The following is a 14,262-nucleotide window of genomic DNA, read 5'->3' as shown; positions in this document are numbered from 1 at the left end:
CCTACAGGATTTTCACTGTCATCACAGATGCTGCAAGTGAGAACGATGTTATCAAGGCTTCCCAGGCTCAGAGAAAATTGATGATTTGCAGAAACCCAGATGAAATGAGTGTATGAAGTGTGTGTTTACAAAACAAAACGAAAGGTAACCTGAGTGTGAGAATGCCAACATATGAATGCACAGAACACCTTTGTTTGTTCCTGTTGTCACTGGCAGCATCTAGAACAGGTGAGAAAGAATGTCCCAGAGACGTAGAATGTGGTTGGACAACATGCTGATGCATTGGAAAGAACTGGATACGTAAATGAATGAATGAATGGCATTTAGCCTTAAGATCCAGGGTTGGGTCAATAATGCAGGACTAATGACTATAAAGCCTTTAGAGAACATGCTGTTCTAGTTTACGTGTCATGAATCATGTATTGACCATCTATTATGTACTTTTTTCATCAGTTTTTCACTGTTACTCACTGCATGTGTTGTTCTCCAACATATTTTTTTCATGATCAGACAAACACTGGAGGTACTGTAGACTCTTAACACAGAATTGCTTGTTCCATGGCAATGATTTCGTAAGAAAGAACCTTCGAGACGGACTTTGTTTATTCACCATTTTTTCTTAGGTACTGCCATCTAGTGGTGACTGAATATAGAGTATGCTCAAAAAAAAAAAAACCAAAAAAAAACAAAACAAACAAACAAAAAAACCCTAACAAAAACACGATCCGAAAGCCACGAAGAGCACTCACAAAAGGACTTTTGGTTGAAGCCGGGAATTTACAGTTTGGAAATTTTGTGAAGTTCCGGTTGTAAAGTGTTGAGAAAAGAGATTCAGTCATAGTGTAAGTGAAAGTGCAATTTTAAACGTAATAAATACCTTTACAATTCTGCGTTTACTTTCGCTTAGTTTTGACACATTTTTACATTTAAAATGTGTTTAAATTTATAAAACCTTAAATGTTGTAGTATTATAGGCATCAAGTTGTTATTGTCAATGCCCAAGTTCCTTTAATGCATTTAATATTTGTGTTGCTCAATAATATATAACAGCATTTTCAGGTCTTGCCAACGGTAATTTATCCACAGTTCAAAGCACAAAGGTAAACAAACAGAGTCTGAAAACCAGGCCTGGTTTTATAAGACAGTACATGTCTTATTACATATATAATTGTTTATTTATTATTTAAATAAACTACTCATCTGAAGAGATTGAAACCTTCCCTCAGAGGCCAGCACCATTAAAATAGAAAACATGTAAAAATGTCTCAAACGTTGTAGAACTAAGCTAATTGTTTCACTGCCTTCAGGTTAAACTGTGTTTCTAGTTAAATGTTTTTTGTTTGTTTGTTTTGTGCTTAAGTGTTGGCAAAACGTTTTTGATAATATTTGAGCCAAACACATTGTATTAGAGACTTATAGCAAACTAAAAGAGGAATATTTAGGATAAGGATCTAAGGATTGTTTCATGATGGGTGAGAAATGTAAATAGTTGGTTTTGGTTCAGAAATAACTAAAAGTTAGCCCAAGGGTTGAACAAGGAAATACTAAAATGTCCTTTAACAGAAAGTATAGAAAGACTTCTTGACGTTAGTCATGTATATATCGTAGTCATAGCTTAAAGATATATAAAAAAACCCGATATACAGTAGGAGAGTCAAAGCCTCCACTGAAAATTGCTTGGTCTGATTAGCCTGCAGGGGGCGGTAGAGCTCCATACAACTGCTCTTCTGTTTGTCTACATTTTACATTTTTACCTTGGGCTTTAAGACAATCGCAGCAGCATTTTTGTGAACTTTTGTGCGGCCTAGTGTGAATTTGGAAGGCAAAAGTTTCGGGTCTATATTTATCCTTTTAATGAAACAAAGTCAAGGACAACTGACGTGAGTTCATAAGTTTAAGTATATTTATACAAAGATAGGATGTCTGATTTAATTATTAAAATGTGTTACGCCCCTTCGACTTTTACAAAAGCTTTATAAGTTTTACAGTTGAAGCCTGCTGTGCTGTTGGTTTACCACACCTGCATGAGTAGCATACGCTGCCTCACCGCGCATGCGCGAACACCATGCGGCTACCTGTCAGAAACCCGCAGCTGTTTCAGGGAGCGGAGCACGCCAAAGTTTTTTACTGTTTGAAGGTAAAGGCACAGAAACCAGTCTTTCAGAACGGGGGCTGTCCACAAGTGTAAAATATCCAGCTGTGTTCCGTAATGAGGTTTATCGACCAAAGCATGTTACCATTCTATTTATACAACTGATTTTATTGGCACAAAAGTAGAATAATAGCCAGCTTTAAATGAAGCGTATGTGGAGAAAAAAAGTTTTTGTTTACATTTTTTTCAGTTAGATTTGTTTTACCAACCTTCGTAGTCACATTTTCAAAAAAGGATAATGTTATAATTTACACCACGCCACGAGATGGCAGTGTCTCTCTATGTACAATTTCCGGCACAGTGTGATTGAAGGACGAAGCCTTAACAAACTCTCTCTCTCTCTCTCTCTCTCTCTCTCTCTTCCTCTCAGGGCCAAAATAATAAAATGCTGACTTCTCAAAGTACCATCAGTATTTCTGTCTCAGCAAAGAGAGAGAGAGAGAGAGACTTTTTCTCCCTTCGATCGGCTGTGGTTCAACAGCTCTGTGCTCCTGTGAAGGTAGGTACGAGGCTGTGTCCCTCTGTCCCTTTCTATAGTTTTGGGTGACCTGTCTGGAATGTGTGGGATAATCTCAGCTTTAATCTGTCTGTCCAGGTTGTCTGGGAAAAGGAGACGGGTTGGGTGGAGGTGCTCTCGTACCTTCAACCAAACCCTGTAGTGTGGTTTTGGTTGCATAGAATTGTGGAACAGAATGTTGAACTGACTTATGCAGATGTCTACTGCTCAGCTAAATGTAATGTTCATGTGATTTTCGAAGTAGGTTTTTGAAGCTGGCTGCAGGTTTCTGCTGAAAATTGAGACAGTGTGAAGGTTTCAGTTTGGCCTGTGGAGGTTAATCTCTCCAGCATCTGCTCATTAGAGTTCAGTTCATTCATCACAGAGAACTTTTTTTCTGGAAGCTGCAGAAACAGTTTTGAAAACTTGAACTGTGGGTTAATGTGGACCATCTGCCTCACGTAACCCTGCAGCTCCAGGATCCATTAGTGTCACTGGAACTGAATAGTCTTTCAGGGACTTCTGGCATACGGTGAAGAGAGATGAGGTGGTTTACTGGTGATGTAGATGTGTCCTCAGAACAAACTTAGCTCAGTTGCAGTCATAGGAAAAGTAGTTAATGTCTTGGTTAAACGAAGATGAATTGTTGTTTTTTTGACTGTTATGAAAGTAATTAAGTTTCACACAAATGCACCATTATAGATCATAGGTTTTAAAGAATCAAGAATCCTTTATTGTCACTGTATTTGTGCACATAAGAAATTTCAGATGGTGACTGTATATGTTAACAATATGGAATATGGACATGGAGAGCAGCAAATAATGGATACAATTACATTTAATTAGAATAGCAGCATGTCCTTGAACATGGGGGTTTACAAATAATTTATCTGCAATAAATAAGTATAATATAGTATAATTATCTTGAAAAGAAAACATTAAAAAATAATGCAGGTAAGGTAGTATGTCAGCCAAACAAAATGTGCTTTAAATAGTTAAAGAAGAGAGAAAAAACCCACAAAAAAACCAAAAACAAAACCTAAAATAAGTCTGACACCTCATGATATTACTGAAATATGATAACGAAGAAACAGCGTTAAGTTTACAGGCTACAATAGCTACAAGCGAGAAAATAGTAAAAAAAAATAAATAAATATGAGACAGAATTCTTAGTTAAATGTTCACTGAAATACTCGTTTTTTTTTCTTGTTTTGTTGAATGTCGACAGAATTCATTCTCTAGCAATGTTGTTTTTATGTAGGTTTATGTTTTATGTTACAAAATATTTAGATTCATGAATATTGAGAATATAGAAAAAATAGCACTAAATGTTGCAAACACCTTCCTCAATCAGCATAAATAACTTAATAGCTCAAGCTCAAGCTCAAGTAGCACAAACCACTAGCTAAAACAGTGTCTGTATTGTATTTATGATATTTGAATGTGAGATCAAGATGGCTTCACATTAGCAGAGTTATAGCTAGATTAGCTAAAATATAGTTTATGTTCACATTTTTTTTATTGTATGGATTTTTGGGCCCCAAAAAAACATGTGTGCCATGTTTAACCCTGTTGCCAGGCTTGGGACACACCTGCTGTATAACAAACAGAAGAAAATTCTCTAATAATCTTCTGTTATGGAGCAAAAGGTTTCCCTTCGTGCTTCTTCATGGTTCTGCACTGGATTCCGTACAAAGCAACTCAGGCTGAGTAGCACTTGCACAGCTGACTTGTGAAGCTAAAATTAATCTGGGGGCTGATTTGGAATGTTACACTTGGGCGGTAAGACGTGGAGAAGACGACCTGGGGATGGTGACAAATCTCTATGAGCTGTTGGTGGCTGCTCGCTTGTTAAAGGAGTGCTGGTGTGTCTCACACACATGCACATACACACACACACACACACACTCACCAGTGAGGAATAAAAACGGTTGAAGTAAAAAAGATTCACTGTGGTACAGAAGGGGAGAAAGACAGTGTATGAGAACGTGACCTCTGGGACAGTGAAATCCAAACCACTGTAATGGGTTCAGACTCATAAAAACATGCATTCACACCTGCTGTCCAAGCTACTTAAAACACTTAAAGGGACAAATCAGGTTTTTATTGGGTTTTTAATGCATTTGCATTTGAGAATTTTTTGCAGCCTCTAAGGACATTAGAAATAGCGTAAACATTGGAACAAATCAAATTTGTTAAATTTGATACGACCATGAGAATGCCTTTATCACATTGTCAGATGTAACTTTTTAAACCCATTTTTTACTTGCACTTGCAAAAAATCAGCATCAATCCAATGAAACTCTAGCTGTTGGTTTATTGCGGCGGTGTTTTGTACGTCTTAAGTAAGTTAAGTTCATGAAGATTACTAAATCTAGACACTAGACATGATAGATTTAAGCTTATTGATGGAGGCAGCAGGGCAAGAACAGTTTATTTGTACTTGTTGATACAAGGAAATCCCTGTATAACATTCAAATAACAAAGCCAGTAACATAATAGGACTGCATTCACACACGTCTCCTGAAAGTCCCAGGAGTCTTGGACAAACTGACGCCTGGAAAATAAATCAAATATCGTGAGATCTAGAAATTGGCAGATATTCCCATCTGCCAAGAGTGCAGATGGGAATATGATTTCACATAATTTATTTGGTGAGTCTGTTGTTAAATCCATTATAGTAGCTTTTAGTCACATAAGGTGTAGTCACAAAAAATAAATTTCCCCTGAAATCACCTGTTTTCTCCTGACATGTTTGATTAATGAATTCCTGCATGTGTTTCCTGTTTTTTTCTCTCTCAGAGGGCAGACTTTATTTCCGTTTTGTCAGTTGATTTAAACCTGTGACATATATACAGTATTTCTTTACATCATTTCAGCGTCTTTGTTTGCAGTATATTTGGTTTCAGCTACAATAGAACCGTGTTGTTATTATTTGTATGTATCAACTCTCATCAACTTGCAGAATGGAAAACAGCTTCTTACCCCCCAGACAGTTTAAGATATCCTGGCCCAAAGTCACTTAAAAGTGTAAGAAGATTAAGAGTTAACAAATCACAAGGATCACATTTTTTATTAGTATTTTGATCTGTAATTAGAGCTTTCAATCACACTGTGGCAAAATCCAAACCGACCCAGCTCATGTCTTGGCTTTGATAATAATATCAGCTGCAGGTACAGGAGATTTTCTTTGGATTTTTAAGTGGAAAACAGGCAATAAGCTGGTCTTACAGCAGCAGCAGCAGGTGATTCTGACAGCACTCTGTGCTCCCTCACTCCCACTTTGTTTAAGTGCATATGAAAATCCTACCTGGACCATTGGGAACAGATGGTCACTTGTTAAGTCCCGGTGCATGTCCATTGTAGTCTGGGGTTTCCCATTCTAAAGGCTGTGTCAGATTGGACATCAAAACCCCTTTGTTCAACCCTGTTATAGGTAATATGCACAATAGAACACGTGTGTCAGTTGACTGTTGGAAAACTGTTACAATGTGCTACAATTCCAATTTTCTGTTATACAGTTGTCACAGCCATCACTCGCAGCTCAAGTGACAGATAAGAGTCTCGTGTTACAGCCAACAATAAGCGAGGCTCAAAGGCTTCACTGCAGGGAAATGATATGATCTGTTATTGTTTGTCAGAGTCACGGCTGTTGGTACAGGTGGTTCCACACATTTAACACAGCAGAGGCAGTGCATATAAGACATTTAGTTTAGTAAATATTAGTGACATTTTAAATTAATTAAAAAATAATGCATTACAGTACTATCAAAACTAAGTTAAAAAAACAGAAAAAACTCTAGTTAACTTCTAAATTCTCCAATTTAGCACAGTCAACTAACCCTTAGATATTTCACCCTAGTTTTTGATACATTTAAACAATTGTATTGTATAACCTATAACATATAACCTTGTCTTAAGTAAACACTAGAATTAATTGCTACATATTTGGCTAACCTTGGCTATCCTTGAGCTATTTTTAGGCTGTTTTCATTCTCTTCCTTGTGGAGCTGTTGTCTTTAAGAGACGTCTTATTCCTGTTTAAAAAGCACAGATTTATGTTCCACCTGTTCCTTGGCACTGTCTCCTTCTCTTCTTCATCTGCGTAATCTCCTGCATCTTCTCCAGTCACTCTGCTACGTGACCTGGAGTTTGTGTGACTGGCTTTACACATTAAAGCCACACAGGTGGACTACAAACACACACTGAGTGACCAGACAGATGCTTTATTTTATTGTTTTAATCATAAAAGATAAGTATGTAGAGCTTTACAGTGTGCTTTGATTCCTGTCCAGCTCTGCATGTGTGTGAGGCTAATAGTAGCAAATTGACTGTTGAATGACATACAGCAGACTGAGTTTTGAGCAAGGGGGCGGGGCATCATTTGTATAGTACATAAATATATTTCTATAATCATAACTTTATCTCAATTTAGTCACTGGAATCAGATTTTACAAATTCAAAAAACTGTAATCATACAATTAGAAACAATCCTCTATTTTCATTTAGCTTTTAGTGATAAGAACATGTTGGAGAATGTTTGTATGGAATGATTCAAATATAAGGTAGGGATTTGCCATAACGTCCGCATTTACAACTTAGGATGCAGATTCAAACAGTTAAGCACTAAGGCTGTCATTTTTTATCCTAAAACTATATTATTATTCAAACGTTATGCAAACGAAAAGCTGGCTGAACTGTTGGAATGATAAATAGGATTTTAGTAGCGTCAAAGCTTTTGAGGTTTTGCCTCAAAGTGTCAAAGCTTTTGAGGCAAAACCTTTTTTTGTAATTTAGGGTAAACAAATAAAATAATCTGGAGTTAGCTTACTGAGATAAAAACAGACAATATTTTTGAAAAGATCTAAAAACTGAAGGGGTTCAGGTTATTCCCAGTAAAATGTACGTGACCTAATTTGCTGTAGGGATGTCTTGCTCACAAAGACAAAAACAACACCTGTTGAATTGAGCTGTTATGCTATTTATGGTGCTAGTGTTAAATATTTAGAGAAAACACAGTTTTCCATCAGAGATTAATGAGTTCTGAAGTCTATGAGCTCATTCTGACCTGGGACAATGTTATGGTTTCTCCTGTGGCCAATTTTGGATAAAATCTGGATTGAAAAAAGAAAGGTCTTAAAGTCTTAAACCCTAAAAGCTACATTACTCATACACTGACCCAGGGGTTTCCCTATGTTATCGCTGAGGTATTTCCTTGGTTGAGATCCACATTTCTGTGGAGTGGTTTTCGTTTTGCTGCTAAGAGGCTGTTTTGTTTTGTTTGTGTGTTGTTTTTGTTTTTTGGGTGTGAATTAGTTTTTGGGTGGGTCCACTACCGTACAAGTGAATGTTTGTCAGTGATAAACAAGGGGTTGCACTTTCCACCTCTCCGCTCTTCTCTCCATCCTGCTATTTTTGGCCTGGTGACCTAAGGGTTTAGAGTTACAGTACAAAGTCTTTCTCCGCTCTCTGTTCCTCTCTTCTTTCCACTTTCTCCACTCCCGTCTGTCGATTGTCACAGGGCGAGTTTTCAAGGCTGGTGACCCGACGTTTTAAGTCACAAATAAAGCTAACATTAAACTGCAGCAGGCGACATCCATACTCCTCCGAACTGAAAGTATATTAGTGGAAATTCATCTATTATTATCGCTGTCACATTATTCAAATGTGCAGTGAGCAGCCAGGAAAGCTCGATGGAGCCTATGAAATAGTGGTTGGCATAATGTGTGACATGCAGTTAAAGATATATAGCTAAATGTTAGCCCGGTATTAGCTGAAAAGATTAGCTAAATGTTTTTATATTGAGTTTACACGTTCTCTCTGTGTGTGGGTGTATCTCTTGTCCACACTGGACTGACCAGAGGTATCAGTGTGAGAAAAAGAAATGATAATTTGTTTCTATATATGACCCTGAAATGGACTGTTGACCTGTTCATGGTGCACACCGCTCTCCCACAATGACCGCTGGGATCAGCTCCAGCCAGCCAGCTACACAACACTCAAAATGATAAAGGTGTAGGAGATGAATGGACATTATTAAACAGTGTTAATCAGTGTAAAATATTTATTCAAAATTGATATCCTCCTTTGATTTATTACAATTTAGCACCGATCTCTACACGACACTGATGTCTTTTTTGATGTCTTGTGTCTTTTTTTATGACAGCATCCTCTCAGGCCGGGGTCTGCAGCAGTGTGTATGAGTGAGTGTGTGTGTGCGTGAACCTCAGGAGCCATGTCGGACCCCAGGGACATTGACGAGGATGCCATCCTCAGGGGCCTCAGTGCTGAGGAGCTGGACCAGTTGGACTATGAGCTGCAGGAGATGGATCCAGAGGTGTGTGGGTTTTTTTTTTTTAACAAAGACTCACAGATGTGCAAAATTCTTTACTTGAGTTTTTATTGATAATTTTAGGTAACAAAGATGTTTGCACCAGTTATATGAGTAAAAATGAATAATTGTAATTATAGTAGTTTATGTCTCGTCGTTAGAAATTAAATAGTTTGATTTGGCAGGATTCTGCAGTACTATGATCACCAAACCAAACGAATTCATAATATCTTATCCTAATCAAATGACAGTTCCATTATGGTTTGAGCGTCAGAGGTCATCAAATGACAACTGATAAAGTCAGTACAGACACTTTAAAGAGAACAGATTAAATAAATCCCAGGGATATTGATTTATTACTTATGACTAATTTTAAAACTGGTTGTAAAAGTGTCTGTTTTGACCTTTAGTGTCCCTACTACTGCAATTCCTTTAAAACCCACCAGGGGTTTACAGCTCACACTCACTGCTTTAGCAAAAATCTGTTGTAATGATGTCTTTATTCCCACATCCATCACTGATCTTAAATGTCTGCACAGTGACCCAGTTCTTTCAGGATCACTGAGTCTCAGGACTGTGGCTTTAAATGTAGGAGACTTCTCTTTCAGGATCCGACCACAATTTATCCAGTCAGGAGTGGAAACTCTGCCAAAACACTGCTTCTTTACATGTGAGATTTGGCTGACGGAGAGAGAACAAATAAGCCACACTCTGAATGTGTTCATGAGGCAACCTAGACATAAGGAAGTGGAATGTCAGTGAGTGGAACAGACCAGAGACGACACCACTGACAGCAGCTTTGACAGAATACATTGTTGTTTGTCTGGAGCTCCGAGAAGAATGAAATAAAACCAGTTTTATTTCTTATTCTTTTTCCCACCATTCTTGCAGATCTTCTGATATTTCAAAACATTGAATAATCTCTTCTCTAACTCCTTGTTTTCGGTCACATAATCCGTCTGTACAGTCCTTTTTGGTCATCTCTGTTCACTGGTCATCAATGTCACATCAACATGACATTCGACCTCTTGTTCTCTCCCAGAATGCCATGCTGCCAGCTGGCATGCGGCAACGTGACCAGACAAAGAAAGGCCCAACAGGGCCGTACGACCGTGACGCTTTGATGCAGTACCTGGAGAAGGAGGCCATAGAAAGTCCAGAGAGAGAAGACCTGGTGCCCTTCACTGGGGAGAAGAAAGGTTAGAGCAGGGTTTTACTACATATGCAGTATAAAAGCCATAAGCTAGATAAAACTCAGAAAAGTGACGCGACACTCAAGATATATATCTACAAGGTAGCTTAATATATGATATGATGTAAAACCATAACGAATCATCTTAACATCATTTTCTAACAGTTAACCAAAAAAGTATTTGACCTAATATTAGCTAAAAGCTCTTTCAGAATCAATAATATTGTACCCCAAATATAGGAAATTGCCATGTTTAAAAGTTAAAAAAAAAATATATATATTTTCCTGTAATCTGAATAAACCTACATTAAAAACATTAAATATATATTTATTCATATGAACTGAAAATACTTCAAATATACATGATATGTTTGGGTACTGATTATTTTGTGTATCTGTATGACACAATATGATTTAATCATTACAGTATATGGTTACTACTACACACTTTAGAATTATATTATTATTTTTTTAATTTTAAGTGCTCATTATCTAATTGCACCCCATTTTGTGATCTACAAAAATGTTTCCAACACAGTTATTGTAGTTTCAGTAAATGTGATACACTGTGCTGATAATACAGGAAATAATGAATTCAATATCTAATCACAAGGGTTCATCGATTTTCGCTTTGCAGCCTTTGTATTTTTCTGTATTCTCTTTAACATTTGTTCTTTTGGTCTGTGTCCAGGAAAAGCTTTTATCCCCAAGCAACAGCCGGAGGTTCCTATACACGAACAGGTGACCCTGGAGCCAGAGCTGGAGGAGGCTCTGAAGAACGCTACTGATGCTGAGATGTGTGATATTGCAGGTGAGTAATCTGTGACCTGCTCAGAGTTTTATACCAGTACAGATTCACTGTCTGCCTGTAATAAAGCCAAATATATTCAGGAACTGATACATTTGACGACGATAGTTTTCAGAAAAGATGTAAAGACTGTGTTGTTTAACAGCAGATTCAGGCATCACTAACTGGAACATCTTCACATGCATGTGATTTCCTCAGTGGGTCCAAGACCCTGGTACTCAAAACACTGTTAAGGTCTATTGGGATTAGATGTTTATGGATTGTTGTTGCTTTTACTGATACGATACTGACACACCTTACAGCTGAGTTTATGAGTTCATGTGGTCCAATATCGTGTTGTCCAATAATAATAATAAACAAACAGTATCATATAATACTGATTGTTAAATAGACTTGGTTTTTTTAAGAATATAAAAACAGACATATATTAAAATTGCCATTATAGATGACTTTGCATACAAGACAATAAAAAAAATAAAAATCTGTAGGAAAGAAAATCCATGAAAAAAAAATTGGAAATAAATAAAACAAATTGTCAATATTTTCACCTTTAACTTTTTCCTGCTCATCCTAATTAAGACGTATTCTTCTGCTGACATCACAGCTCTGTCCTCCTGTTGCCTCCCGGCGGAAGGTGTTATTAACCCATTAACACAAACACACACAGCAGTGTGACCTCATCACAGTGTCTTAACCCACATACAGAGCTCTGTTATATACAGCATACACCCAGTTATCTCTCCGTACAGCTACTGCTGTTGTTTTCCCTCTCGGTTCTGAGGCCCCCAATCACTGAGTCCTGGGACCAACAGACACGGTCAGACATGCAATGAGCTCCAATTCCCCACACTCAGCAACACAAAAATAAATAAGCCCCCAGGCTGCCAGGGGAGAAGATGGGTGGGGGCTAAGATACTGTATCTGCTTGTGACAGATGGGTGGGGGACTGCTGTCTGTTTTAAGTGTTTTTTTAATGGTAGAATTGTCCATCCTTCCCTTAGAGAATAAATCTATTTATTGTCAAAATGGTGTGAAATAATCAAATAATCCTAAAATCACAAAGTTAGATCTGTGTCTTATTACCACAAAAAGGAAGGGACAAAAGACATTTAGTCTCACAAATGTCAAAATGATAATTATGGTTCAAATGACCTGGGCATCTTCATTCTGGATGTTCCTTGTCCAAACATAAAACACCCAGGTTATTTGAGTCCCCTTTGGCTGGTGTTCATATGTCAAGTCATTTGTGACATTTTCTAAATTACCTAATAATTATAAAATGTTTTATTTAATAATGAGAACTTTATAAATATAGGTATATTACTTTTTTTTTTAAATCTAAATACATCAAGTTCAAATACTGACCCCAAACTTCTTTTGTTAGCCTAAAGTATGTGGCTTGGACGTCAGTAGAGACTGAGGGTGTCCACCCCTGTCCACCCCTGATGCAGAGTAACAATAACAGAACACAGACGGTCATATTTGAAGTCCTGTTAATGTGTTCACACAGAACACAGACAGTCATATTTGAAGTCCTGTTAATGTGTTCTAAAAGTCCAGATGATGGAAGTCCAAGTTATAAAATATCCTGGTCAAACACTTTACACACACGAGTGAAGGCTAATGCACAACAATGGTTCTTGTGGCGTGCAAAACAAATGTTGGATGGCTGCATTAACAGTTAAAAAAACTACAATACCTCTTCATGTTTTACTAACTACATGTAGCTTTACTGTATATTCTCCTATATGTCTGAATGGGAACACCAGGGTAGGAAGTATTCAACAACATGTAACTTCACCACTAGAATTCACTCAGTTATACACACTTTCAAAACAGATAATACAGAGAATGGTTGGGGAAAAAAATACAGAAATTTGGACATAATTACTGCAAAATACTAAATAATGAGACCGTAAAGTTAAAACGTAGAACAGAAATAAACAAAGAAGAAAAGGGTTTTCTTGTATTTTTGACCTGTTGCTCATCCTGGTTTTTAGTTATTCTTCAGTACTACATACCTGTACTGTGTAACCCTCATGTGTTCCAATGGACTGTCAGCATAGATGGACTACAGTTACACTATACATGCATACACTAAACATGCATGCATAATCAACAGAAACAGAAAAAGACACGCTATCTGGAAAATAAAAAAAGAAGTAAAAATGAGTTCATACAAACATATATATTTTCAGATTCTACACCAGATATTACAGGTTTCTTTTTTCCTCCTGTGTGTTCCTTGCAGCACACACGCGCACACACACAAACCTGACCCTCCAATCAGACAGCTGTCTCCTTCTCCTCAGCTGGCCCTTCCATGTTTCCACACACACAGGGTCAGGAGCCCAGGAAGGAGGGAGGAGGTTCTGGCAGGTTAGAAAAGAAAGGGAGCCCAGGAGGTTCTGGCAGGTTAGAAAAGAAAAGCAGCAGGTCTGCCCCCTGCTGGTGTTAGAATGTAGCAACAGGAGTGTAAGAGAAAACCCAATTCTTTCTTCTTTTTTAGATTAATCAGGCAAATATAACTAGTTAAATTTCTTCTTTAGAAAACTAAAGTATTTAGAATTCTGAAAATAAATCTCAATTAATGGCTTTAATCACCTGAAAAATGAAAAAATAGAATTCTGATTTTAATGTCTGGTATATAATGTGAGGAAAAAAATATTCTGATATTGTTGCGTATGAAGTCGTCAGGAAAAATGTCAGAATTGTGAGATTAATATGGAATTCCACAAATAAAAAAGCACGAAAACATGATTGTATTTTATTCCTAGGATTCAGATTGAAAACCAATTCAAATGAAGGGATTTTGATATTTTCAAGTTGCATTTCACATGTGTACTAACATTTGTCTCAGGTGTATAAAGTGCTGGGGATATTATTGGGGATATATTTAGTATTTATTTTATAACAGTACAGTGACCCTTCCAGTCCAGGTTTCTCTGGGAAACCACTGCCTGAAGATGAAATTCATTATATTTTTACATCTTTAAATCTCCTTCCTGTTTTTAACAGCTTTGTATTTTGTTGGAGTTATTTTTCTCCCCACATTTATACGACTATTGCTGTATTTGCTATTTCTTTTTATTTTGTCTTCAGTGTTTACGTTTACAGCACAATATTCCCACCTACAGTGAAATATATTTTGACAAAACCACTACTGCACTTGCACCAGCATACTGTATATTTCATGTGTTAATTGCCTTCATAACATGTTACTGTTGTCCTGTCTTTGCAGCCATCCTTGGCATGTACACACTGATGAGCAACAAGCAGTACT

At 37.2% G+C, this 14,262-nt stretch overlaps 1 protein-coding gene and 1 long non-coding RNA gene across 2 annotated transcripts in view; one reads left to right on the top strand and one right to left on the bottom strand.

Moving 5' to 3' along the window:
• The first annotated feature begins 2,580 nt into the window (after positions 1 to 2,580).
• The window catches only part of tmod4 (tropomodulin 4 (muscle)), a 13,677-nt gene continuing 1,995 nt past the window's right edge, over positions 2,581 to 14,262 (top strand). The window contains 5 exon segments of the mRNA XM_008323820.3: positions 2,581 to 2,651; positions 8,815 to 8,985; positions 10,022 to 10,178; positions 10,863 to 10,982; positions 14,221 to 14,262. The exon segment at positions 14,221 to 14,262 is cut by the window's right edge and continues 5 nt beyond it. Of these exon segments, the coding sequence (XP_008322042.1) occupies positions 8,884 to 8,985; positions 10,022 to 10,178; positions 10,863 to 10,982; positions 14,221 to 14,262 (421 nt within the window). The 5' untranslated portion in view covers positions 2,581 to 2,651; positions 8,815 to 8,883.
• On the bottom strand, positions 9,819 to 12,427 carry LOC112487940 (uncharacterized). Its single transcript, XR_003051533.1, has 2 exons — positions 11,528 to 12,427; positions 9,819 to 10,163 (listed from the first exon to the last, which is right to left on the bottom strand). It is a non-coding gene; the product is annotated as an uncharacterized LOC112487940 (long non-coding RNA).

Source organism: Cynoglossus semilaevis, chromosome 13 (assembly GCF_000523025.1).
Source record: "Cynoglossus semilaevis isolate Cse_v1.0 chromosome 13, Cse_v1.0, whole genome shotgun sequence".
In the NCBI taxonomy this organism is placed as follows: domain Eukaryota; kingdom Metazoa; phylum Chordata; class Actinopteri; order Pleuronectiformes; family Cynoglossidae; genus Cynoglossus; species Cynoglossus semilaevis.
The sequence above is the reverse complement of the archived record's forward strand: the minus strand, read 5'-3'. Positions and strand labels throughout refer to the sequence as shown.